Source organism: Pristiophorus japonicus, chromosome 14, assembly GCF_044704955.1.
Source record: "Pristiophorus japonicus isolate sPriJap1 chromosome 14, sPriJap1.hap1, whole genome shotgun sequence".
In the NCBI taxonomy this organism is placed as follows: domain Eukaryota; kingdom Metazoa; phylum Chordata; class Chondrichthyes; family Pristiophoridae; genus Pristiophorus; species Pristiophorus japonicus.
In genome coordinates, this window is record NC_091990.1 from 63,389,745 (window position 1) to 63,414,568 (window position 24,824).

A 24,824-nucleotide genomic window follows, 5' to 3' on the forward strand; every position below is an offset into this window, starting at 1 on the left:
AAATAATACCATGGGATCCTTTACATCCATCCAAGAGAGCAGATTGGGCCTCACCTTAACTTCTCATCTAAAAAGCAGCACCTCCAACAATACAGAACACCTTCAAAACTGCACTGAAGTGTCAGCCTGGATTATTTGCTCAAGTCTCTGGAGTGGACATTGAAGCCATGACTTTCTAACTCAGATGCACGAGTGCTACTACTGAGATAAGGCTTGTACCACAGTTAACTCAGGATATCATTTTCTCAAAGAAAGTAAGGAGGTTGGTTAGTTAGGATCTTCCCCTTATAAAGCAATGTTGCAAGCCAGTTGGCTGCACTCTCAGGTCTGAGTCAGAAGGGGTTCAAGCCCCACACCAGGCATTTGCAGTATTGAAGGAGTACTGTATTGTCAGAGATGCTGGAGGGGCGCTTACACAGCCGAGAATGGGTGGGTTGGGGTAGTAAAAATAAAATGGCATTGAAGCGCAACCGCAACCCCGCTTCAACGCGCTGACTTCCGTATTTAACTGAGATGTGTTTGGCTCAATGGGTAGCACACTCACCTCTAAGTCAAAAGGTTGTGGGTTCAAGTCCCACTCCAGCAACTTGAGCACATAAAAATCTAGGCTGATACTCTAGCGCAGTGCTGAGTGAGTGCTGCACTATCGCAGGTGCTGTCTTTTGGTTGAGACGTTAAACCGAAGCCCTGTCTGCTCTCTCAGGTGCACATAAAAGATTCCATGGCACCATTTCGAAGAAGAGCAGGGGACTTATCCCCGGTGCCCCAGCCAATATTTATCCCTTAATCAACGTAACAAAAAAGCAGATTATCAGGTCATTATCACTTTACTATTTGTGGGAGAGTTAGCTGTGCGCAAGTTGACTGCCGCGGTTCCCACATTGCAACAGTGACTACACTCCAAAAGTGGTCGTGAAAGGCGCTATATAAATGCAAGTCTTTCTTTCTTTACGTGCAAGTAACCTGCTTGCCACAATCAACAAGCACAAGCAAGTCAGCAATTATCATTGCAGACAGTTCCTCGAAATCGAGAAAGACTTTCTTCTACTCTAAAAGTGAATTCTCAGGTGGCTGTACAGTCCAATGCGGGCATTACAGTCTCTGTCACAGGTGGGACAGGCAACGGTTGAAGGAAAGGGTGGGTGGGGAGCCTGATTTGCCACACGCTCCTTCCGTTGTCTGCGCTTGATTTCTGCATGCTCTCGGCGATGAGATTTAGGGTGCTCAGCGCCCACCTGGATGCTCTTCCTCCATTTTGGGCGGTCTTGGACCAGGAATTCCCAGGTGTCGGTGGGGATGTTGCACTTTATCAAGGAGGCTTTGAGGGTGTCCTTGAAACATTTCTTCTGCCCACCTGGGACTTGCTTGCCGTGAAAGAGTTGTGAAAAGAGCACTTGCTTAGGAAGTCTCGTGTCGGGCATGCGGACGATGTGGCCCGCCCAACAGAGCTGGTCGAGCGTGGTTGTTGGCCTGAGCGAGAGCATCTGTCCTCCCAGTGGATTTGCAGGATCAGCAATTAACACAGCAATTAACCTGATAATGGAATGGAAATAAGGGGCCTTTCATTTCATTTTAACATTCCTTTGAATTGAACACCTCCACCACGGGTTTCTCACGGCTGGGGAAACTCACCAGTGAAATGGAGGCGAGTTTCAAGTGCAGTTCATGGGGGTTTTTAAACTGCAGTTTGCCCAATTTCAGTAAAGGCTCAAAGTTTTGTCAGTTCAACCAACAAACGTTCAGCAAAGAGTTCTTGTCAGCAAAGAGGTTTTGTGAGAAATTTGGAACCTTTCAAACAAACATTAGCAGGATGGGAGGCGCCGCAGATGTTTTTGACACTACATCAGACAAGGAAGACAATCACCATCCATGGCAGCGACGCTGTGTTGTGCTGAAATCAGCAGGTGCACAGGAGAGAGGTGCAGAACGGAAGGCAGGAGACTGACAGAGGGGCCAAGGTCGCAAGAAGCAATACCCATGTGAGAGGCTGTACAGACATGCTCAGCAGAGCAGTGCTGCCACAGGCTCAGATTGTCACGGTAGGTGGTCACTGACATCTGTAGCCTCCTTCAAGAAAAGCTGCACCCTGTTGGACCTGGTGGCCATGCATTGCCCCTCGCTGTCGAAAGTCACCACCAACCTCAATTTCTTTGTCTCTAGCTCCATCCAGTGCTCCACCTGAGGCAGATCCAGGGTCTCTCAGTCGGTTGCCCATAAATGTATAAGGCCGGTGACGGATGGGTATTTTGCCAGGGCGTCGACTTATGTCAGCTTCCCCAGCGATGACAATAGTCAGAATGAATGAGGGATATTATTCCATCAATACACAGCTGGTGTGCAACCATATAAGAGGTACATGCAAATGTGCAGCAGATTCCCTGGGACTGTTATGATGTCTTCATATTGCGGCAGTCCAAAATTCCAGAGCTTTTCAGGAAGAAGATTTAAGGGCTGGCTCGCAGGAGACAAGGAATAACCCCTTCAAGCTTGGCTCATTGACACATGTGAGGAATCCCACCAATGAGATGCAGGAGCACTACACATGAGCACCAGGTATGATGTAGAATAAGCCATCGGCATGTTGAAGGTGCACTTCAGGTGCCTAGATAGTTCTGGAGGCACCCTTCAGTACTCACCAGCGAGGGTGTCCAGAGTGATAGTGGTGTGCTGCATCCTGCACAACATTGCACAGCAGAGAGGATTACAGGTGAAGAAGTATAAAGACGCTTATCAGGCACCTTTGGATGAGGAGAACGTTGAAGAAGAGGAGATGGAATATGAAGATGAGGCACCCATTGTCAGACAGTCGTGCATATTGCTCCCAGGGATGCCATTGTCGCATCATTTTAGTTAATTATTCTGACTGCAACAAATAACAAATGAAAGTCACCACCAGCACCAACCCCGCCTTCACCAACCCCGCTGCCACCCGCCCTCCCCACCACCTTGCACTGAACAGTCCTTAAACCACGCATACACAGACTTCATATTAGCATGGATAGAGGATTGACTAACTGACAGAAACAGAGAGTCAGGATAAATGAGTCATTTTCCGGTTGGCAAACAGTGACTAGTGGGGTGGCGCAGGGACTGGTGCTGGGTCCTCAACTATTTACAATGTATATTAATGACTTGGATGAAGGGACCGAGTGTAATGTCGCCAAGTTTGCTGATGATACAAAGATGGGTGGGAAAGCAAATTGTGAGGACACAAAAAATCTGCAAAGGGATATAGACAGGCGAAGTGAGTGGGCAAAAATTTGGCAGATGCAGTATAATGTGGGAAAATGTGAGGTTATCCACATTGGCAGAAAAAATAGAAAAGCAAATTATAATTTAAATGGAAAAAAATTGCAAAGTGTTGCAGTTCAGAGGGACCTGGGGGTCCTTGTGCATGAAACACGAAAAGTTAGTATGCAGGTACAGCAAGTAATCAGGAAGGCCTTTATTGCAAGCGGGATAGAGTATAAAAGCAGAGAAGTCCTGCTACAACTGTACAGGGTATTGGTGAGGCCACACCTAGATTACTGCGTACAGTTTTGGTCTCCGTATTTAAGGAAGGATATACTTGCATTGGAGGCTATTCAGAGAAGGTTCACTAGGTTGATTCCGGAGATGAGGGGGTTGACTTATGATGATAGGTTGAGTAGGTTGGGCCTATACACATTGGAGTTCAGAAGAATGAGAGGTGATCTTATCGAAACATATAAGATAATGAGAGTGTTCGGCAAGATGGGTGAGAGAGGATATTTCCACTCATAGGGGAAACTAAAACTAGGGGACTATGGGCCCGTTTTCTGGCGTATTACCAGAGTTATGCCCGTTTTTCTAGGCCAGAAATGTGCTAGAAAGATTTTGCCAAAGTTTCCCCGATGTATAATTTGAATTTGGCGCCGCGCAGTATACCCAGTCACCTCTGGGGGTGGAGCCTGCTGACTGCGCCGAAAAATGAAGCCGCACCTTCTGCGCGTGCGCGGAAAAGAAAGTTACGTTTTTGACATAATTCCAATGGATGCGCATGCTCAGTACAGCTCGGATTTGGTAATCAGTCATTTTTAAAGAGCCAGTTGTGTGTGTGAGGAGGAGTGCTGTGTGAGAGCATTGGGAAAATCACAGTTGGAGCAATACAAGATGAACTCCAATGAGTATAGGCAGTGCAAGGACCAAGAATTTCTTACAGGAAGAGGTGGAGGCACCAGTGACTGTGATTGAGAACAGATGGCAGGAGCTGGATACCAGCAGAGGTCACCCAAACAAATGAAGAAACGCTGGAATCAAGTTGCAGAAGTTGCGCAATGGTGACCACCACGAGATCTGGAGGCCAGTGTAAAAAGAAGTGGCAGGACCTTGGTCAAGTAGTTAGTGTAAGTAATATTTTCATTTATTTAATGCAATTGCAATTGTAAATGTGACCAGCTGTATGTCCCACTCAGCAGAAAGACACCCTCTCTAAAAAGTTGCATTTTCATCCTTGCAGAGGAAGGTGGCACATAATAAAAGGGAAAGAACTCGAACAGGAGGAGGTCCGGTACATCTGCACCCACTGACACCCTTGGAAGAGAGAGTCACTGCTTTGATGGGTCCTGCCTGGAAAAAAGCAATCAGTACTGCACAAGCTGGACCCACACTCGAGGGAGAGGGTAAGTCCTGCAAATTCATCATGGTCCTTCAAATCAGCCTGCTGCCTGGTCTGCGATGTGTGAGCCTATTCATGCCATCCACCCTGCCCCTTCCTCTGCTGCTAACCATTGGACTGTTCTATTATTTTTTGCAGAACTTGAGGCCAACCCTGACAATGCAGAAGAAGATTCAGACGAGGATGAGCCTGAAGAGGAGAACATCGTCCAATCCATCCCTTCAGACCAAGAACATAGAAACATAGAAAAATGGGAGGGGATGGAGCTGGATGAAGCTCCCACTGTTGTACTGATTTTGGAGGAGGTGCCGCTCATGGAGGTGACAGCCCCTTCCGTGACTAGTGGTTTGAGTGTTGGTGGGACTTTTCATGGTTTCACACCTTCCGAGGCTGCGGTTCCCAGTGGTGTGGTGCAGCGATCACACCCAGGGCCTCACCATCCCAGGCTGCGGGTCCAGTGGTGTGGTGCAGCGAGGCATATCCAGGGCCTCACCGTCCCAGGCTGCAGGTCCAGTGGTGCGGTGCAGCAAGGCACACCCAGGGCCTCACCGTCCCAGGCTGCAGGTCCAGTGGTGTGGTGCAGCGAGACACACCCAGGGTGAGGAGGGGAAGGAGAGCACAACCACGCTCTCCTGAGGTGCAGGATCTAACAGATGTGGTTCAGGTGATGTCATTGAGTGCGGAGAGCATTGAACTTACCCGATCGCTCCTGGACGCCATCAGTGGGGTGAGTGATGAGGTAGCGGGACTATCGGGAGACGTAACAGCAATCTCACGAGAAACGGGAATGATATCCGGGACCATGAGTGAGGGAATAGTGGCCATGAGGGAGGGAATGTCAGAGGTAGTGCAAACCACGTCACTGACTATGAGGGAGGGAATGTTGCAGGTCGTTGAGACACTTAGAGCACACGAGGGACGGCATGTTGGAGTTGGCTGCTGCAATAAAGGAACATGCCCAGACCCCGCGTCCATTGACAGTATCAACTGTCACTCCCACTCCAGTCTCCACACCAGCCTCTGAAGAGCCCAAAGCAGAGAGTCGGGATAAACGGGTCCTTTTCAGAATGGCAGGCAGTGACTAGTGGAGTGCCGCAGGGCTCAGTGCTGGGACCCCAACTCTTTACAATATACATAAATGATTTAGATGAAGGAATTGAGTGTAATATCTCCAAGTTTACAGATGACACTAAACTGGGTGGCGGTGTGAGCTGTGAGGGGGTCGCTAAGAGGCTGCAGGGTGACTTGGACAGGTTAGGTGAGTGGGCAAATGCATGGCAGATGCAGTATAATGTGGATAAATGTGAGGTTATCCACTTTGGGGGCAAAAACGCGAAGACAGAATATTATCTGAATGGCGGCAGATTAGGAAAAGCGGAGGTGCAATGAGACCTCAATGGAGGTGTCATGGTTCATCAATCATTGAAAGTTGGCATACAGTTACAGTAGGCGATGAAGAAGGCAAATGGTATGTTGGCCTTCAGAGCTAGGGGATTTGAGTATAGGAGCCGGGAGGTCTTACTGCAATTGTACAGGGCCTTGGTGAGGCCTCACCTGGAATATTGTGTTCAGTTTTGGTCTCCTAATCTGAGGAAGGACGTTCTTGCTATTGAGGGAATGCAGCGAAGCTTCACCAGACTGATTCCTGGGAAGGCAGGACTGACATATGAAGAAAGACTGAATCAACTGGGCCTTTATACATTGGAGTTTAGAAGGATGAGAGGGGATCTCATAGAAACATATAAGATTCTGACGGGACGGGACAGGTTAGATGCGGGTAGAATGTGCCCGATGTTGGGGAGGTCCAGAACCAAGGGACACAATCTTAGGATAAGAGGTAGGCCATTTAGGACTGAGATGAGTGAGGTGAAACTTCTTCATTCAGAGAGTTGTTAACCTGTGGAATTCCCTGCCGCAGAGAGTTGTTGATGCCAGTTCATTGGATATATTCAAGAGGGAGTTAGATATGACCCTTATGGCTAAGGGGATGAAGGGGTATGGAGAGAAAGCAGGGAAGGGGTACTGAGGGAATGATCAGCCATGATTTTATTGAATGGTGGTGCAGGCTCGAAGGGCCGAATGGCCTATTCCTGCACCTATTTTCTCTGTTTCTATGTTTAAAGCCAGGCCCTCCAACTTGCCGCCTGGGCCCTCCAATTTTCCGCCTGACGTCCCCCACCCTCAAGTGGTGCACAGTACCCAAGATGTTAGAAAGAATAAGCTTGGTATCAAGCCCAGAAACACTGCGCCACTGCCTGCGGGCAGGGGTGGTGGAGTGTCCAAGACCAAGCGCAGCGGGAAATCTTAGAATAAGGAGGGTGAGAGATAGGTGCAGCCTTTCTTTGCTGTTGTTGTTGATGTTATTATTAGTTACTGTTGTAACTGTTCTCAAATTAAAAGTTTTTTGTAAGTTATGTAAATTTACAAGTTTATAAGTGATCTTAAAGTTTTTAAATGATATTAAAGTAAAGTTTGATATCAGAATAATGTTATTAAAGTTAAGTTAAGTACATTGTAAACTTTTTGAATAAAATATATTTTACATTAAAACTGAATCATGTTCCATTAACACAACACAATATTACGGAACAGCTCCAAACAGTAAACATGTCCATTTGGAATAGTTATCGCTGAGTCCTCAGGCATCAGTAAAGTGTTCACGGATGAGCTGCTGGTGCAAGGCTCGAGCAATCGTTCAAGGGGCACGATGGCCCGCCCTCCTCCGCCGTCGTGCTCCGGCCTCGGGCACTTGCATGGCTTCCTCATCCTCGTCATCCTTCTCCTCCTCCTTCTGCTCGTCACCTGAATCTTCCACATTATTATCATCAGCCACTCTCACTGCAGGTGGGTCTTCCACGACCAGTTGCTGCTGCCTCATGATTGCTAAGTTATGCAGCATGCAACACACAACAGTGAACTGATTGACAATCTCAAGGGAGTTTACAAGTAGCCTCCAGAATGGTCCAGGCATCGGAAACGTTATTTCAATATGCCAATAGTCCTCTCTATGATGCTGCGTGTCGCAATGTGCGACATGTTGTATTCCCGTTCAGCTTCTGTCCGGATTATGCGAAGGGGCATCATGAGCCAGGTGGCAAGGCTGTACCCTTTGTCTCCCAGTAGCCAGCTCTGCTCTTCTGGCTGCTGCTGTTGAAACATGGCAGATATAATGCTATTGCGTAGGATGAATACATCATGAGTGCTGCCAGGGTATCTTACATCGACTGAAATTATATGATGCATGTCGTCACATACAAGCTGCAAATTAACAGAGTGGAAGCCTTTTCTGTACCTGTACATCTCGGAATCCTTCAAAGGTGCTCGCAAGGCGATGTGGGTACAATCAATGCAGCCCTGTACCTTTGGAAAGCCAGCAATCCTGGAGAAGTCCACAGCCCAGTCATGGATTACTTGGGTGGTCATGGGGAACTTTATGAAGTCATTCCTACGCACGTACAGTGCAGCCGTGACCTAGCAAATGGAGACATGTGTTGCATGTTGAGAGATGGCACACACATCCCCAGTTGTAGCTTGAAACGATCCGGAGGCATAGAATGAAAGTGCAGCTGTAACCTTCATTTCAACTGACAAAGCAGTCCTCCTGATGTTTTGACCAACTCACAGATCTCACTTACAACTTCTTTGCGGAAACGCAACCTTCTGACAGTCTGCATCACTCAGGTGGAGGTACGAACGCCTGTCTTGATATACCCGAGGTGGGTAAGGCCTCCTGCCCTGCACCCTACAGGCTCAGAAGTTTCTGAAGTCGAATCAATTGTCTCCTACGTAGCACCATGATGCAGAAGGCTCGCACAAGTTATGGCATTGTCAGTATTGCCCCCATACTTAAATTTAACCTTTGAAAGAAGTTTGAAAGAAGCTCAAAACGGCAGGAAAGCAGGCAACACAGGTTCGCAGTTGTAACTCTCCAGGTCTGTATGGATGGACCACAATCAAAGGTCATGTCACTTCTCTCTCCCACCACTATCCTCCACCCCCCCCCCCCAGCTTTACTAATTGGAGTCTTCTGACTTCTCGCTCTCCCATTCCACTCCCCGGGCTCCAAGCCTTCCGATCGGCACCTTTCTCTCTCTCTCTCTTCTCCCACCCCACCACCCCCCCCCCCCCCGCCCCCGTTATTAATTGGAGTGTTGTGACTTCTCTCTCTCCCTCCCCCACCCCGGGCTCCAAGCCTTCCGATCGGCACTTCGCTCTCTCTCTCTCCTCTTCCCCGCCTCTCCCCACCCCTCCCCCCCCCACGACTTGTATTGTAGCTGAGCCCCAAGCCCCTGTGTCCGGGTGCGGGGCCGATTCTACCGGCCAAATCTACGACCCTCCAGTCCTGCTTCAAGATGTTTGGTGGTGGAGTGTGATTGAGTTAAAAAATTAGAAAACTTATGAAATCCAACAAATTTACACTGCTACGTTGACAGGTAAAAAAAAGTTGAACTTTATTATTGATTTTGACAGTGTTCTTGACTCCCTCCAACATCTTCAATTTAAAAACAATGGTGACTTTCAACGCAGATTTGTGACTGTGCGTAGGTTTTCTTAGCTCACCAGAAAGTTTTTCGGGAGTGGTCAGATATGCCGACCTAAGAGAAAAAAATGTTGGCCAAACTGCGAACAATTGAGAAAACCGGCGCAGACATGAGGGGACACCCTCTATGACATAATAAAAAACTGGCCTAGAAAAGTCGTAACTAAATCAGTTACACCGGCGCAGATCCCAGGGGGAAACTTTGAAAAAAATAACTACTCCAAAAAAAACGGCACAGACCAAAAAAAAAGCCGCAAATGAACGGGGAAAATTGAGCCCATAGTCTCAGAATAAGGGGCAGCCCATTTAAAACAGAGATGATGAGGAATTTCTTGCCTCAGAAGGTTGTAAATCTGTGAAATTCTCTGCTCCAGAGAACTGTGGAGGCTGGTTCATTGAATATATTTAAGGTGGAGATAGCAGATTTTTGAGCGATAGGGGAATAAAGGGTTATGGGGTGCGGGCAGGGAAGTGGAGCTGAGTCCATGATCAGATCAGCCACGATATTGAATGGTGGAGCAGGCTCGAGGGGCTGTGTGGCCTACTCCTGCTCCTATTTATTATGTTCTTACATCTGCACAATGGGCCTCGTCATGTATTAACATTCATCATGAAACAAGTGAAAGGACAAGTGCACTAGGGATGCAATAATGGTCAAGACGTGGAAGTGGTGCTGATCAATTAATTTTATGTAGCATTATAAAAAAGGGAAACTTAACCACAACATTTTGTCTCAAACACCCATGTGAATTACAATTTCTTTAACTTACGCTTCATACTGCTTCTACGAGGTGCATCCCATGTGGCTCAGCAGAGATAGAGGCAAGCTAATCAGATCCCTGCCCTGAGTGCTGAGATGTTCTTTGCCGACATCCTCTAGGGTTTGGAGACCCTGAGGGCCCCACCAAAGACTGCTTCACCTGTACACTGGCAGACTCGTCCACTGGAAGACGAGACAGCATGACGGGTACTGATTGGGTCGGGGGAGGCGGGGGAACGACGGGTGGGAAGTGCTAGCGCTTTGAGTAGATTTTCCACTTCCATATCCCTTTTCGCCATCATCCCTCTCCTGGACTAATGTCACACCACTCCTATCACTCTGCTACAGACCAGCTTGTTGAAGATCAGTGACATGTTGTAAGGTCATGGATAAGGTATCCTCTTTGAGGTGGCAGACATGTTGACATCCAAAGGCTATACGGCCTTTGTCATGGCCTGCATAGACACATTTGAGAGCTGTGCTTGAAGCTCCATGGAGGTGGCCACTCTCTCCATGGCAGACATTCTCGCAATTATCTGCAGTGCCAGTCCATTTGTGTTGGAGTTGGACTCCTCCATTCTCTCCACTACTGTGGAGAATGTGCGTTCCACATCTCTCAATACCTGTAGCACCTTTATCAGTCTCCTGCTCAATGATGGGCCCCGGGATTCATCACCTATGTGCAGCTGAGCAGAGCTGAGTGAGGATTGCTCCCTCTGAGGCGGACTCTCCACAGCTGTCCCTACCATCAATGTCTGTTCGTATTCAGTTGTGAATTGTGAATCACCTGGTGAAGATCCAACTAACTGTCCAACTGGACCCACCAAAGTGTGGATATTTGCACTGGTGAATGACTGTACGTCCTGTGACAGTGCACCCGTAAAAGGAATGAGGTTCTCTGAGACTCGTCCTCATGCATCTCCAGCAACTCTGGCTGTACACATGAAGGCCCTAGAAGACAAAAGTAAGGGTATGAATTAGTTATGGCAAAGTACCGATCTTGACAATCGGCATACTCAGAACTAGAAATTCATCTATTTACCGCCACTCTGTAGCACCATGAAATGGCAATAAAATGGCTGCCTCCGCTCTTTCGCTCCCTGGTGGCTGGTCCAACGGCAGCCGCCATATTTGTGCCCCCCTTTGCACTGCCGGTACCTGGTAGCACCCTGAAAAAAAAATGGCGGCGTGGTGATGTCAATCGGCATGCAACCCCAGCTTAATGTCACCAATGCGAACTTCAACCCTAGCGCTGAATTCAATGCTGGGTCCAAAGCATGCCAGGTTAACATGGTGTGCAAGCAAGTTGACAATGGCAATGTCAACACCTCTTAAAGGGACATACACATCATTAGATAAGTATGAATGTAAGGTTTTGAATTCATTGAAATGGTGGCTTTCTGCAATGGATGTGAAAAGTTTTTTAAGTGTGTAGGGAGTGTTGTTGGACACTTGCAGGGGCTTGAATGGTAAATTAAGGCCTAAGACAGAAAATGCTGCGAATACTCACCAGGTCATGCAACATCCATGGAGAGGAAAACAGAGTTCATGTCTCAGGTCGAGATGCTGCCTGACGAGCTGAGTATTTCCAGCATTTTATGCTGTCATTGCACATTTGCAGCATCTGCTTGCAGTGGGAAGAGGAAGACGCAGAAGAGGAAGCTATAGAGGAGAGGAAGCCACAGAGGAAAAAACCGAAGAGGAGGAAACAGAAGAGGAGGAATTAGACGGAATGATGCATCCCAGACCGCCCCTTTGTGGCCAGGATATCCAGGATGGAATCATCCGCCTCCAATCCCAGTCACAATTCCAATCCCCTTTCAACATTGGTCTTACATCTTATCTCCACCTGTTACTGACCATCACACTATCAACTTGGCCACGATGCTGAAATAAAAGCTACCATAAAGCAAACTTTCCAATCAACCCTTATACGTCTATCCACCCAATGTGATATCAAGAAATCAACTAATCACCCATATGCATTCTCTTATTGACTGCCTTGTGTATGCCTTTGCATATCCTACTGATGTCACGCAGTGCTGCCACAATGGTAGCAGCTTGGCTGGTGGAAGGCTGCTGACTTTTAGTGGAGAACACTGCAAATGGTCTTTCTGGTTGACCTTAAGGAGCTTGTGGCTGGGAGTGTCAAATCAATCTTCTTTTGTTCTTGTTCTTCTTCACTCCGCTCTCCCTCTTGGTCACCCACTGGCTGGGCAGGCTGTATTTCTTGGATGTGTGAAATGAGGAAGGCACAAGGGTGAATTTGTGGTGAGGGGAGAGTGGGAAAGCATGAGGTGCATGCCAGAAGGACAATAACATATGAGGGTACCAACATCTTTTATTCTTTCAGCCCCACCGCTGACCAAGGTCTCAGCCATGCCCCTGCCAAGAATGGCCTGCATCGTCTCCTTCAAGAGGGTGAGGTGAAGCTAGGAATGGAAGATCTGCACCAATCTCATGGTTTTGAAGATGGATTCACTAACCTTGACCAGTGGCCTGGGGTCATGAAGCTTATTTGGGCACTGGAGCCAGGTGGTGGGGGCGATACTGCTGGCAGTCACGGTCTCGATGATGTAGTCCCACATCCTTCTTTCTGGAGGGCTTCCTGGCCCTTGTGGGTAGAGCGCCTGTCTTGCAGTGTTGTGATTCCCATGCACAAAGCTGGAGTGCTGCATGCGAGACCCTGGGAGCCCCTTCCCTGGCTTGCTGAGCCATTTGTGTTAGTACTGAGGCAATTTTCCCATTTGTTGAGGTTAGAAAGGTAATTCAGCTTTATGAACTGAATATTCGCATTTGGGCCTTTTTAATGTTACATATTCTTAGAAAGGCAGAAAGGACTGAAAACGACATTGTTTCACAGGATTTTAATTTGTATTGCTTTAGTCCCTTTAATTCTCAGTGCTCTTCATCGCCCACAATTCCTTGCGAGCTCCACAGCCTCGATTCCAGCAGCTGTGGGAAGCTGCAACACCGCATCTGGACAGGAACTTTGTCTCGGATGCCTCCTGCAACACCACCGAGATGGCGTTGCAAGGAAGGCAAGCGCTGCGCCACCAAACTGCATACCAATTTTGCTCCTTTAGCATTGTGGCAATTTTCAGCAGCCATTAACTCCGGTTGCTGCAAACAGAAATTTCTCCCCTCAGTTTTCCTTGGGGGTGAAATTCTTCTGCGCCCTGTTTGGGTGCGGTAACATCTGGGAGGTGGGGCATTTTGCGCAAGGCGCAGAAGTCCCGCCCCGCTCGACAAATTTGGGTTACCGCCCCCAAAAGCACGAATAAACTCCTAAAGTAACCTCCTCATTGTTCACTATACTTCCAAGTTTTAGTTCAGTCATTGATTAAATAAAGCTAGTATGTGTGTCCGAGATATTTATAATTCTGTCATCAGCTATCTGTGATTTTGATGTCTCTCCTCTCCGTTTGAGAGGTACGCAGATGTGTCGCATATCTCCATGGCCTCCTCCTCTGCATCTGTGAGCTGGACTATTTGTGGCGGCCCATCTCCAGTCCTCTCCCTTGCACTTTCTGTTCAATTCTCCTACAAGTGGGTGAAAGAACAAATATGTAAGTGAGTGACGATCACGTATTCACCCGATGGATGTAGTGCATTCAGTGATGGTGACTATCAAACAGATGCATCACATACATAAGGATTAAGGTGAGTGGCAGTGGTGGTTGGAAACATGGGTAGGTGAGGGAGTGCATAGAAAGTGAAAGATGGGTGCTACTGAAACTTAAGTGTGAGGAATGATATCATGAAGTACGCATGGCAAGACCATGGGGGGGTACTGGTGGGGGGTCGGGGCATGGGTGTTGTATACCACAGGATGTAGCTGAATCAGCAACTATACTCACTTTTCCTGAACGGGTTAAGTAATTTTTCCACTTCCTGCACTGCATCCAAGCCTGGGCACAACGCTCCTGCTGCTCACCTCCTCAGCTACCTCCAACCACAGCAGGTTTGTTCCTCCCACTGCTGGGGAAAGTATGTGCCTCCTGCTCCTGGAAGCATCATTAAATCTAGATGTTGCCCTTGCTCTCTGTGCATCCACCCTTAACATCTGACGATAGGTCATCGACCTGAAACGTTAACTCTGCTTCATTCTGCACAGATGCTGCCTGACCTCCTGAGTATTTCCTGCATTTTCTGTTTTTATTTTACTTTAAACATTACCTGCTCCTCCAAATTCCTTTCCTGCTTTGGCCCTTTAAATTGTGGACTAGTGATCGTGTCATGGGAGTGCGCATCACACCCGCTGTGCAACTTGGGAGTCGCGAAACCCAGAAGTCAAAATTTATTGCCTCAGTCAAGTTGAAATCTGGGAATCCGACCTGCTGCCTTTATTTTTGTTTATCGTCCATGCAATTCCACCCCCCTTACCCCACTTCACAGTAATATTGGGCCCCGTCTTTAAAATGAGATATTAAACCGAGGACCATCTGCCTGTTTCGAGGATGTAAAAGATCATACTATTTGAAAAATAATAATATAAACTAAACAACCAATCACTCAACTCTTCTAATTGTTTTATTGCCGCAATTAAACCCTTCCCATCTATTTTATTACTATAACACACAGGTGATTAAGTTGACACATCCCAGACCATAACAGATACGGCTGAATGACTCTCACTTTTTTTCTGTTAAGATATCCTTTGCTTTGAACTCCTCTTATCCAATTTATAACCCACGCTCAGCCGAAAGCTGTTTTAACTCATCATGTGTCGGTCTCAAACCTTCGCAGAAAAAATACAAGGTTCCTAAGTAGTGTGAACCCTTGTTCCCACACTGCACAAATTGGCTGCCATATTTTCTTACACAACAACAGTGACTACACTTCACATGCACTTCATTCATTGTGAAGTGCTTTGGGATGTCTTGAAGAAGTCCTTTCATTGTTTACTTCATTGTGATGTACAGATAATTGTCAAGTTTATTCCTGACAGTGAGTCGACTCTAACCCCCAAGTAACATCTCCAATACCCTCTAAGTTGCCTCATCCCCGTGAGTTTTCACGAGGCCCGTCAAGCTCTTATTGATCCCTCTGAGCTTTCATAGATTCCCCCAAGCCTCTGTCCTACAGCAACAATAACATGTATTTATATAGCACCTTTAATGTGGTAAAACGTCCCAAGGTGCTTCACAGAAGAGTAATCAGACAAAACTTTGCTCCAAGCCACATAATGAGATATAAAGACAGCTTGGTCAAAGAGGTAGATTTTAAGGAGCACCTTACAGAAGGAGAGTGAGGCAGAGAAGTTTAGGAAGGGAATTCCAGAGCTTCTGGTCTGGACAGCTGAAGGCATGGCCGCCAATAGTGAGCTGAGGAAATCTGGGATGCACAAGAGGCCAGAATTGGAGGAACGCAGAGTCCTCTGGAGGTTACAGATATAGGGAGAGGCAAGGCCATGGAGGGATTTTAACACAAGGATAAGAATTTTAAATTTGAATCATTGCTGGAATGGTAGGTCAGCGAACACAAGGTTGATGAGTCCCCATGGAATTGTATCCAATTCCATTAATGTAGAAGGTAACATTTGTACATTTTTATTATGCTCTTAATTTATTAACAACTCATTGTAAATACTACAGTGCACTGTCGGTAATAATTTACTTAACTCAAAAACTAACCAAAATTCTACATTTCAAACAAACTGCTAGTCCTTGATTACAACTCCCTGCACTTCTATGTCCCATGAATAATAAATGGTATTAGAATGACTACTGCAGTTGGAATAATGATTTGCTCAATGGGAGAGTTTTTGCTTTAAGCTGTAGTAATGATAATGCAATAACTGATTCATTCCATACAGGTTGCACCTGGCTCAATCTACTTGATGCGGGTGGTTGAAGATTTCATCCATATTGTCGGTCATGGGCTGAAGGTGTTTCAAAGTACACTCATAGTGACAGATAATCTTGGTAAGTTCAGAAGTAGTAAGAGATTGGTTTTCTGAGGTATTTAATTAACTTGGATAGTCAATGTAACTTTCAGACCACTGTGATTTTCTGGGACAAAATTAGCAGCTACTCTCCAGTACCTGTCTATCGATGAGATTGTCCCACTCTCCCACAGTTCACCCACTGATACCTGTCTATCGATGGGATTGTCCCATTCTCCCACAATTCACCCACTGATACCTGTCTATCGATGGGATTGTCGCACTCTCCCACACTGATCAGTTCGCCCACTGATACCTGTCTATCGATGGGATTGTTGCACTCTCCCACACTGATCAGTTCGCCCACTGATACCTGTCTATCGATGGGATTGTCGCACTCTCCCACACTGATCAGTTCCCCCACTGATACCTGTCTATCGATGGGATTGTCCCACTCTCCCACACTAATCAGTTCACCCACTGATACCTGCCTATTGTTGTTGGGGAGGGGTTAAACTAATATGGCAGGGGGATGGGAACCTATGCAGGGAGACAGAGGGAAGTAGAATAGGGGCAGAAGCAAAAGATAGAAAGAAGAAAAGTAAAAGTGGAGGGCAGAGAAACCCAAGGCAAAAATCAAAAAGGGCCACATCACAGCAAAATTCTAAAGGGGCAAAGTGTGTTAACAAGACAAGCCTGAAGGCTCTGTGCCTCAGTGTGAGGAGTATTCGTAATAAGGTGGACGAATTAACTGCACAGGCAGCAATTAATGAATATGATATAATTGGCATCACGGAGACATGGCTCCAGGGTGACCAAGACTGGGAACTCAACATCCAGGGTATTCAACATTCAGGAAGGATAAACAGAAAGGAAAAGGAGGTCGGGTAGCGTTGCTGGTTAAAGAGGAAATTAACGCAATAGTAAAGAAGGACATTAGCTTGGATGATGTGGAATCGGTAAGGGCAGAAAACACTAGTGGCAATTGTGTACAGACCACCAAACAGTAGTAGTGAGTTTGGGGACAGCATCAAACAAGAAATTAGGGATGTGTGCAAGAAAGATACAGCAGTTATCATGGGTGACTTTAATCTACATATAGATTGGGCTAACCAAACTGATAGCCATACGGTGGAGGAGGATTTCCTGGAATGTATTAGGGATGGTTTTCGAGGCTAATATGTCGAGGAACCAACTAGAGGGCTGACCATCCTAGACTGGGTGATCTGTAATGAGAAAGGAATAATTAGCAATCTTGTTGTGCGAGGCCCCTTGGGGAAGAGTGACCATAATATGGTAGAATTCTTTATTAAGATGGAGAGTGACACAGTTAATTCAGAGACTAGGGTCCTGAACTTAAGGACAGGTAACTTCAATGGTATGAGACGTGAATTGGCTAGAATAGACTGGCAAATTATACTTACAGGGTTGATGGTGGATAGGCAATGGCAAACATTTAAAGATCACATGGATGAACTGCAACAATTGTACATCCCTGTCTGGAGTAAAAATAAAACGGAGAAGGTGGCTGAACCGTGGCTATCAAGGGAAATTAAGGATAGTGTTAAATCCAAGGAAGAGGCATATAAATTGGCCAGAAAAAGCAGCAAACCTGAGGACTGGGAGAAATTTAGAATTCAGCAGAGGAGGCCAAAGGGTTTAATTAGGAGGGGGGGAAATAGAGTATGAGAGGAAGCTTGCCGGGAACATAAAAACTGACTGCAAAAGCTTCTATAAATATATGAAGAGAAAAAGATTAGTGAAGACAAACGTAGGTCCCTTGCAGTCAGATTCAGGTGAATTTATAATGGGGAACAAAGAAATGGCAAACCAATTGAACAAATACGTTGGTTCTCTCTTCACGAAGGAAGACACAAATAACCTTCCGGAAATACTAGGGGACCGAGGGTCTAGTGAGAAGGAGAAACTGAAGGAAATCCTTATTAGGTGGGAAATTGTGTTATGGAATTTGACGGGATTGAAGGCCGATAAATCCCCAGGGCCTGATAGTCTGCATCCCAGAGTACTTAAGGAAGTGACCCTATAAATAGTGGATGCATTGGAAATCATTTTCCAACAGTCTATTAACTCTGGATCAGTTCCTATGGACTGGAGGGTAGCTAATGTAACACCACTTTTTTAAAAAAGGAGGGAGAGAGAAAACGGATAATTATAGTCCAGTTAACCTGACATCAGTAGTGGGGAAAATGTTGGAATCAATTATTAAAGATGAAATAGCAGCGCATTTGAAAAGCAGTGACAGGATCGATCCAAGTCAGCATCGATTTATGAAAGGGAAATCATGCTTGACAAATCTTCTTTGAGGATTTTTTGAGGATGTAACTAGTAGAGTGGACAAGAGAGAACCAGTGGATGTGGTGTATTTGGACATTCAAAAGGTTTTTGACAAGGTCCCACACAAGAGATTGGTGTGCAAAATTAAAGCACATGCTATTGGGGGTAATGTACTGATGTGCATAGAGAACTGGTTGGCAGACAGGAAGCAGCGAGTCGGGATAAACATGGTCCTTTTCAGAATGGCAGGCAGTGACTAGTGGGGTGCCGCAGGGCTCAGTGCTGGTACCCCAGCTATTTACAATATACATGAATGATTTAGATGAAGGAATTGGGTGTAATATCCCCAAGTTTTCAGATGACACTAAGCTGGGTGGTGGTGTGAGCTGTGAGGAGGATGCTAAGAGGCTGCAGGGTGACTTGGATAGGTTAGGTGAGTGGGCAAATGCATGGCAGATGCAGTATAATGTGGGCAAAAAAATGAAGGCAGAATATTATTTGAATGGCGGCAGATTAGGAAAAGGGGAGATGCAACTAGACCTGGATGTCATGGTACACAATCATTGAAAGAAGGCACAGCAGGCGGTGAAGAAGGCAAATGGTATGTTGGCCTTCATAGATAGGGGATTTGAGTATAGGAGCAGAGAGGTTTTACTGCAGTTGTACAGGGCATTGGTGAGACCTCACCTGGAATATTGTGTTCAGTTTTGGTCTCATAATCTGAGGAAGGACATTCTTGCTATTGAGGGAGTACAGCGAAGGTTCACCAGATTGATTCCCGGGATGGCAGGACTGACATATGAGGAGAGACTGGATCGACTGGGCCTGTATTCACTGGAGTTTAGAAGGATGAAAGGGGATCTCATAGAAACATATAAAATTCTGACGGGACGGGACAGGTTAGATGCAGGAAGAATGTTCCTATGTTGGGGAAGTCAAGAACCAGAGGACACAGTCTTAGGATAAGGGGTAAGCCATTTAGGACTGAGATGAGGAGAAACTTCTTCACTCAGAGAGTTGTTAACCTGTGGAATTCTCTACCGCAGAGAGTTGTTGATGCCAGTTCATTGAATATATTCAAGAGGGAGTTAGATATGGCCCTTACAGCTAAAGGGATCAAGGGGTATGGAGCAAAAGCAGGAAAGGGGTAGTGAATGATCAGCCATGCTCTTATTGAATGGCGGTGCAGGCTCGAAGGGCCAAATGGCCTACTCCTGCACCTATTTTCTATGTTTCTATCGATGGGATTGTCACACTCTCACACATTGATCAGTTCACCCACTGATACCTGTCTATCGATGGGATTGTCCCACTCTCCCACACTGATCAGTTCACCCACTGATATCTGCTTTAAGGGAAACCAACATTCCCCACCCTCCCATAGTTCCATATACTTTTCTGCTTTTTCTTGTAATTATTTTAGGTTTGTTTTACTCAGTTTTCTCCTTCCTCCCCTGAAGATACTCGAGCACCAGAATCACCCCATACCTTGCCCAAGTGATCATTCCTCATGTGTAAGCCTTGATAGTAACTGCTGGCAGGCCATTTGACCATGGATAATATAACAGCTGACTGCAATATTGTTTTTAATTGATCCACTTCCTATCTGAGGTCAGTAGGTAGTTATAGTCAGTGGAAAAACTTGATACTTTTCCCTTCCCCATCCCTTGAGTACTGTGACTGATGGTAGCATTCCAACCGCTACCCGGCTACAATCAGCAAACTTTGCACAGATCTGGAATCAAACGTGGACCTTACTGTTCTGTAAGGGGCTGATCCACCAGTGGAACTACACAGATATTCATTAATTGATAAGTTTATAATTATATTATGAGAATAGGATCTGTGATGCTGAATAATATAACTGTAACAAGTGCAATTGGAGCAATCATTTTTTTCCCCTTTTTAGTGACCAGTATTCAACGAGAGCCTGTCTCTGCTGTGTCGAGTGATATCAGCTTCCCGATGAAAGGCAGAAGAGGAATGAAAGATTGGGCCAGAAACTCAGAAGACAAGCTTTATATTCCAAAAGAAGTTTTCATGCTTTCTTCTACAGGTACCTGCAATTCATGCTGTTGCTAGTCAATACAGTTGTTACTGAACTGTGGCAGGCTGTTGAGCTTATCCTCATCCCTCCCTCTCAGAACTCCATAGGCACATGAATAAATTGAGACCTTTCATCCTTTTATTAATCAGTCTGTTTCCACAATCACCTGTAGAGAAAGATTAGTATCAGAGGCATTGTCCTGTGATGTATCCTACATTAGAATCAGGTGAGAGTTTGCCTCCTGTATGTGCTCACTTTAATACCAAGGTACACGGTGTGTCACACATCAGTGTTGTAGCTAGTGAGCACTAGCATGATATAGTTCCTGCAGTAGTTATATCATAGTGACTGTCAGCATGAACAGATTATCTGGTCATTCATTTATTTGCTGTTTGTGGAAATTTACTATGTGGAAATTGGCTGCCATCTTTGCTTATGTAACAACTGTAACTAAACTTCAAAATAATCTGTAAATTGGCTGTAAAGTACTTTTCACCATCCCTATTGCCAACACATAGATTTAATGCTCTGGAACAACCCTTTTAAATCAGGATCCATGAGATCTGGGTCCCCAAGCTCTTCAAGGGCCAACCTTCCAGTCAGCAACATCAGCTCCTGCCCACTCGTGCTACATACTTCAGCCAGTATATTCCTCTCTATCTCACTCTCTAATGCCCCCTCCATGGATGGATGCCTCTGGCATGGTGTTTGGGAGGAAGGGAGATTGCCAGGGCTGGAAGAAAAAGGGCCTGGTACTTCTTCCTCTGCTTCTTTCTCAGAAACATCTGGAGGAGGACAAGAAAGAGAGGTTACAGTGGGTTGCTGAGGATTAGTGTTCATTTTCAATGGAAGAGTTAATGTAAAGATTTCATGATACAGTTTTCTGACAGTTAATGGATAAAATAACTTGCCATCCAAATGTGAATTTGTCCATAGGATGAGATAAAAGAGATACAGAATGCTATGATGAGCCTGCAGCTGCTATCTGCTCTCCTACTTCCCCGTCTCTGACTCCTCTGTGGTCTCCCTCCTCACAGGGAGGAAGAGGACAGAGATTTTGGGCTCCTCTACCTGTCATTAATCTCGCTGGTGTATGGTCTTCTCATTTAAAAAGAATTCAAAAAGTGAGCAAGACATATTGTCAAACCCAGGTGTCACTATGCAGACCATAATGGGGATGGAGAAACGTGCATGAACCAAACAATTACACATGAGGCTATTAGCAGGATGAAAGCATGTAAAGACGTTTATTAGGTTGCCCAGAAACTCCAGTTGGTGGAAATGAATTATGCTGCGCCATTTTTCCGTTTAAGTATTTTCCTGAGCCGTCATCATCATAGGCATGTGCATGGGAATTAAGGGTTATGGGGAGCGGGCGGGTAAGTGGAGCTGAGTCCACGGCCAGATCAGCCATGATCTTTTTGAATGGCGGAGCAGGCTCGAGGGGCTAGATGGCCTACTCCTGTTCCTAATTCTTATGTTCTCGAAATCAAGGAAAACTTGCTTCCACTCTAAAAGTGAGTTCACAGATGACAGTACAGTCCAATACAGGAATTACAGTCTCTGTCACAGGTGGGACTGACAATGGTTAAAGGAAAGGGTGGATGGGGAGTCTGGTTTGCTGCACGCTCCTTCCGCTATCTGCATTTGGTTTCTGCATGCTATCGGCGAGGAGACTCGAGGTGCTCAGTGTTCTCCCGGATGCTCTTCCTCCACTAAGGGCGGTCTTGGGCCAGGGATTCCCATGTGCCGGTGGGATGTTGCACTTTATCAAGGAGGTTTTGAGGATGTTCTTGAAATGTGTCCCTGAGCCATAAACCCTACTGCACGACTTACTATCCAAATGAGAAGTCCAAATTATGCAATATTTTATGCTGTGATCGTGCACCATTAGTAATTGCATTGAAACTACTCCAAAACCATCTTAAATGTTCCAGCCAGCAGACAGAACAACCAGCCTATTAGCCTGGGCTGGATTCATACAGAACTCCCAAAGGTGCAACGAGAGTGCACTGACCAATCACTTTCCATGCACATTCTCATTTTTATTATAATTGAAAAATAGGGAGCCTGAGAGAAGCCATCAAGTGCTCTGAAGGAACCATGAAGCTGTTTTTTTTTTCCAATGATTATCTCAAGAATCAGCCTAGGGCTATGTACACAACTAGAGTTATCAACAACAAAAAAAGGCAGGACTGAGACTTATGATCAAAGGAGGCAGAAGGAACACAAACTCATTTAAACAGGAAAGCTAATTTTTCAAATGTGTACAACCAGTGCAGAGCATGGCCCACTAGGTCTGAATATTGGGAAATCGTGTCCAAGTACTGGACGGAAAGCCTTGGGGAGTACACCTGCGAGGCTCCAAGCCAAGGGCATGCATTTGGAAAATCATCCCAGTGGAGCTGTGTTTAAGCTTAAGAGTGATTGCCATCAAAACAGGCTGAACAAGTGAGTCTCACTCCAAATAAGGAAAACTTGACATGTGTGTATTAAAGCCATCAATTCTGAACTTTTCTTTACTTTCCACTTGTCTTTGGGACCTGTTCCACAGAGTGCAGAATATGTATCAACAAACAAAAAGAAAACTGTGAACATTGAATCGTAAAAAGCAATTAGTGCTGGGGACTGGCCAATGGAATGTGTACTGGGTGTTAAATTTGAGCTGGCACTCAATAGGAACATCATTCCACATGGTGAACTTCACTTTTTTAATTTCAAACATTAAACGTTCATGACTATGACCATAAGACATTTTATGCCTGAAACAGGAATTCAGTGCAATTTTTCATCGTCATAAAAAAAACTCAGCAATATGACTTTCAGACAGAACATCTGAGAGCATTTTTGAGGACAACAATATGCCATCTTAAAGAATCAACGTAATCAGGACCGGCTACACAAGAAAGCTAACAGAAATAAGCAGGAAGATTTGACATCTGTCCAATCCCACTCCGCAGCCTCTACAGGAAATAGCTGTCTCTTTCTGAAATGATAATATTGAGACACTGCTTTGTGTATATAGTTGATGTAGAAGCTTTTATTACTGGGGAATTAAAATAGTTGAATTAATATTAAAGTAAACATCTGCACACAGCAAGGTGGTCTGTGTTTGGTACTCCCGTGCTAGGAGTAACGCTCATAAGGAAGTGCTCTTCGCGTGGACTAGTACTCGCAGAGAGACTGCTCGGACACCTCTCCAAATAGCATCACTGCTGGGACACCCTCCAAATATCATCACTCTGAGACACCCTTCCAAATATCATCACTCTGCTGCGACACTCCTCCAAATATCATTACACTGCTGAGGTGCCACATAAAAGGTTACTGCACAAGGTAAAAGTTCACGGGGTTGGGGGTAATATATTAGCATGAAGAGAGGATTAGCTAACTAACAGAAAGCAGAGAGTCGGGATAAATGGTTCATTCTCTGGTTGGCAACCAGTAACTAGTGAGGTGCTGCAGGGATCAGTGCTGGGACCTCAACTATTTACAATCTGTATTAACGACTTAGACGAACAGACCGAGTGTAACGTAACCAAGTTTGCTGACGATACAAAGATGGGAGGAAAAGCAATGTGTGAGAAGGACACAAAAAATCTGCAAAAGGACAGAGACAGGCTAAGTGAGTGGGCAAAAATTTGACAGATGGAATATAATGTTAGAAAGTGTGAGGAAAAAAATCAAAGAGCAAGTTATTATTTAAATGGAGAAAGATTGCAAAGTGCCGCAGTACAGCGGGGCCTGGGGGTACTTGTGCATGAAACACTAAAGGATAGTATGCAGGTACAGCAAGTGATCAGGAAGGCCAATGTTATTTTGGCCTTTATTGCAAAAGAGATAGAGTATAAAAGCAGGGAAATCTTGCTACAGTATATAAGGTATTTGGTTTCCATATTTAGGAAAGGATATACTTGCTTTGGAGGCAGTTCAGAGAAGGTTCATTAGGTTGATTCCGGGGATGAGGGGGTTGACTTATGAGGAAAGGTTGAGTAGGTTGGGCCTCTACTCTTTGGAATTCAGAAGAATGAGAGGTGATCTTATCGAAACATATAAGATTATGAGGGGGCTTGACAAGGTGGATGCAGAGAGGATGTTTCCACTGATGGGGGAGACTAGAACTAGAGGGCATGATCTTAGAATAAGGGGCCGCCCATTTAAAATAGAGATGAGGAGAAATTTCTTCTCTCAGAGGGTTGTAAATCTGTGGAATTTGGTGCCTCAGAGAGCTGTGGAAGCTGGGACATTAAATAAATTTAAGACAGAAATAGACAGTTTCTTAAATGATAAAGGGTTATGGGGAGCGGGCAGGGAAATGGAGCTGAGTCCATGATCAGATCAGCCATGATCTTATTGAATGATGGAGCAGGCTCGAAGGGTTGTATGGCCTACTCCTGTTCCTATTTCTTAAGTTCTTATGCTGGGACATCCCTCCAAATATCAACATTGCTGGGATCTTGTGTCCTAATTTCCAAATAATAGTGTCAGTTGCATAATGAAAATTAGTACTATCATTGCAGAAAATGTTCTTTTCATCAATACAGAGCAACTGGAAGAATTTGATGGTCAGCCAAGAAATATAGAAAAATGCAGAAATATGATGGCAGACGGATAGAAATCTAATGGCCTTCCTGACCCCAAAGTGATAAGACCTCCCCC

The 24,824-nt window shown here is 45.5% G+C and overlaps 1 protein-coding gene across 5 annotated transcripts in view; it reads left to right on the forward strand.

The window, feature by feature from the left end:
* LOC139279927 (adhesion G protein-coupled receptor B2-like) overlaps positions 1 to 24,824 on the forward strand; it is a 1,236,268-nt gene that overhangs the window by 778,492 nt on the left and 432,952 nt on the right. For all 5 annotated transcript variants that reach the window (XM_070899255.1, XM_070899259.1, XM_070899256.1 and 2 more), the window contains 2 exons: positions 15,755 to 15,863; positions 20,028 to 20,174. In XM_070899255.1, coding sequence (XP_070755356.1) covers positions 15,755 to 15,863; positions 20,028 to 20,174 — 256 coding nt within the window. The remainder of the gene's footprint in view (positions 1 to 15,754; positions 15,864 to 20,027; positions 20,175 to 24,824) is intronic.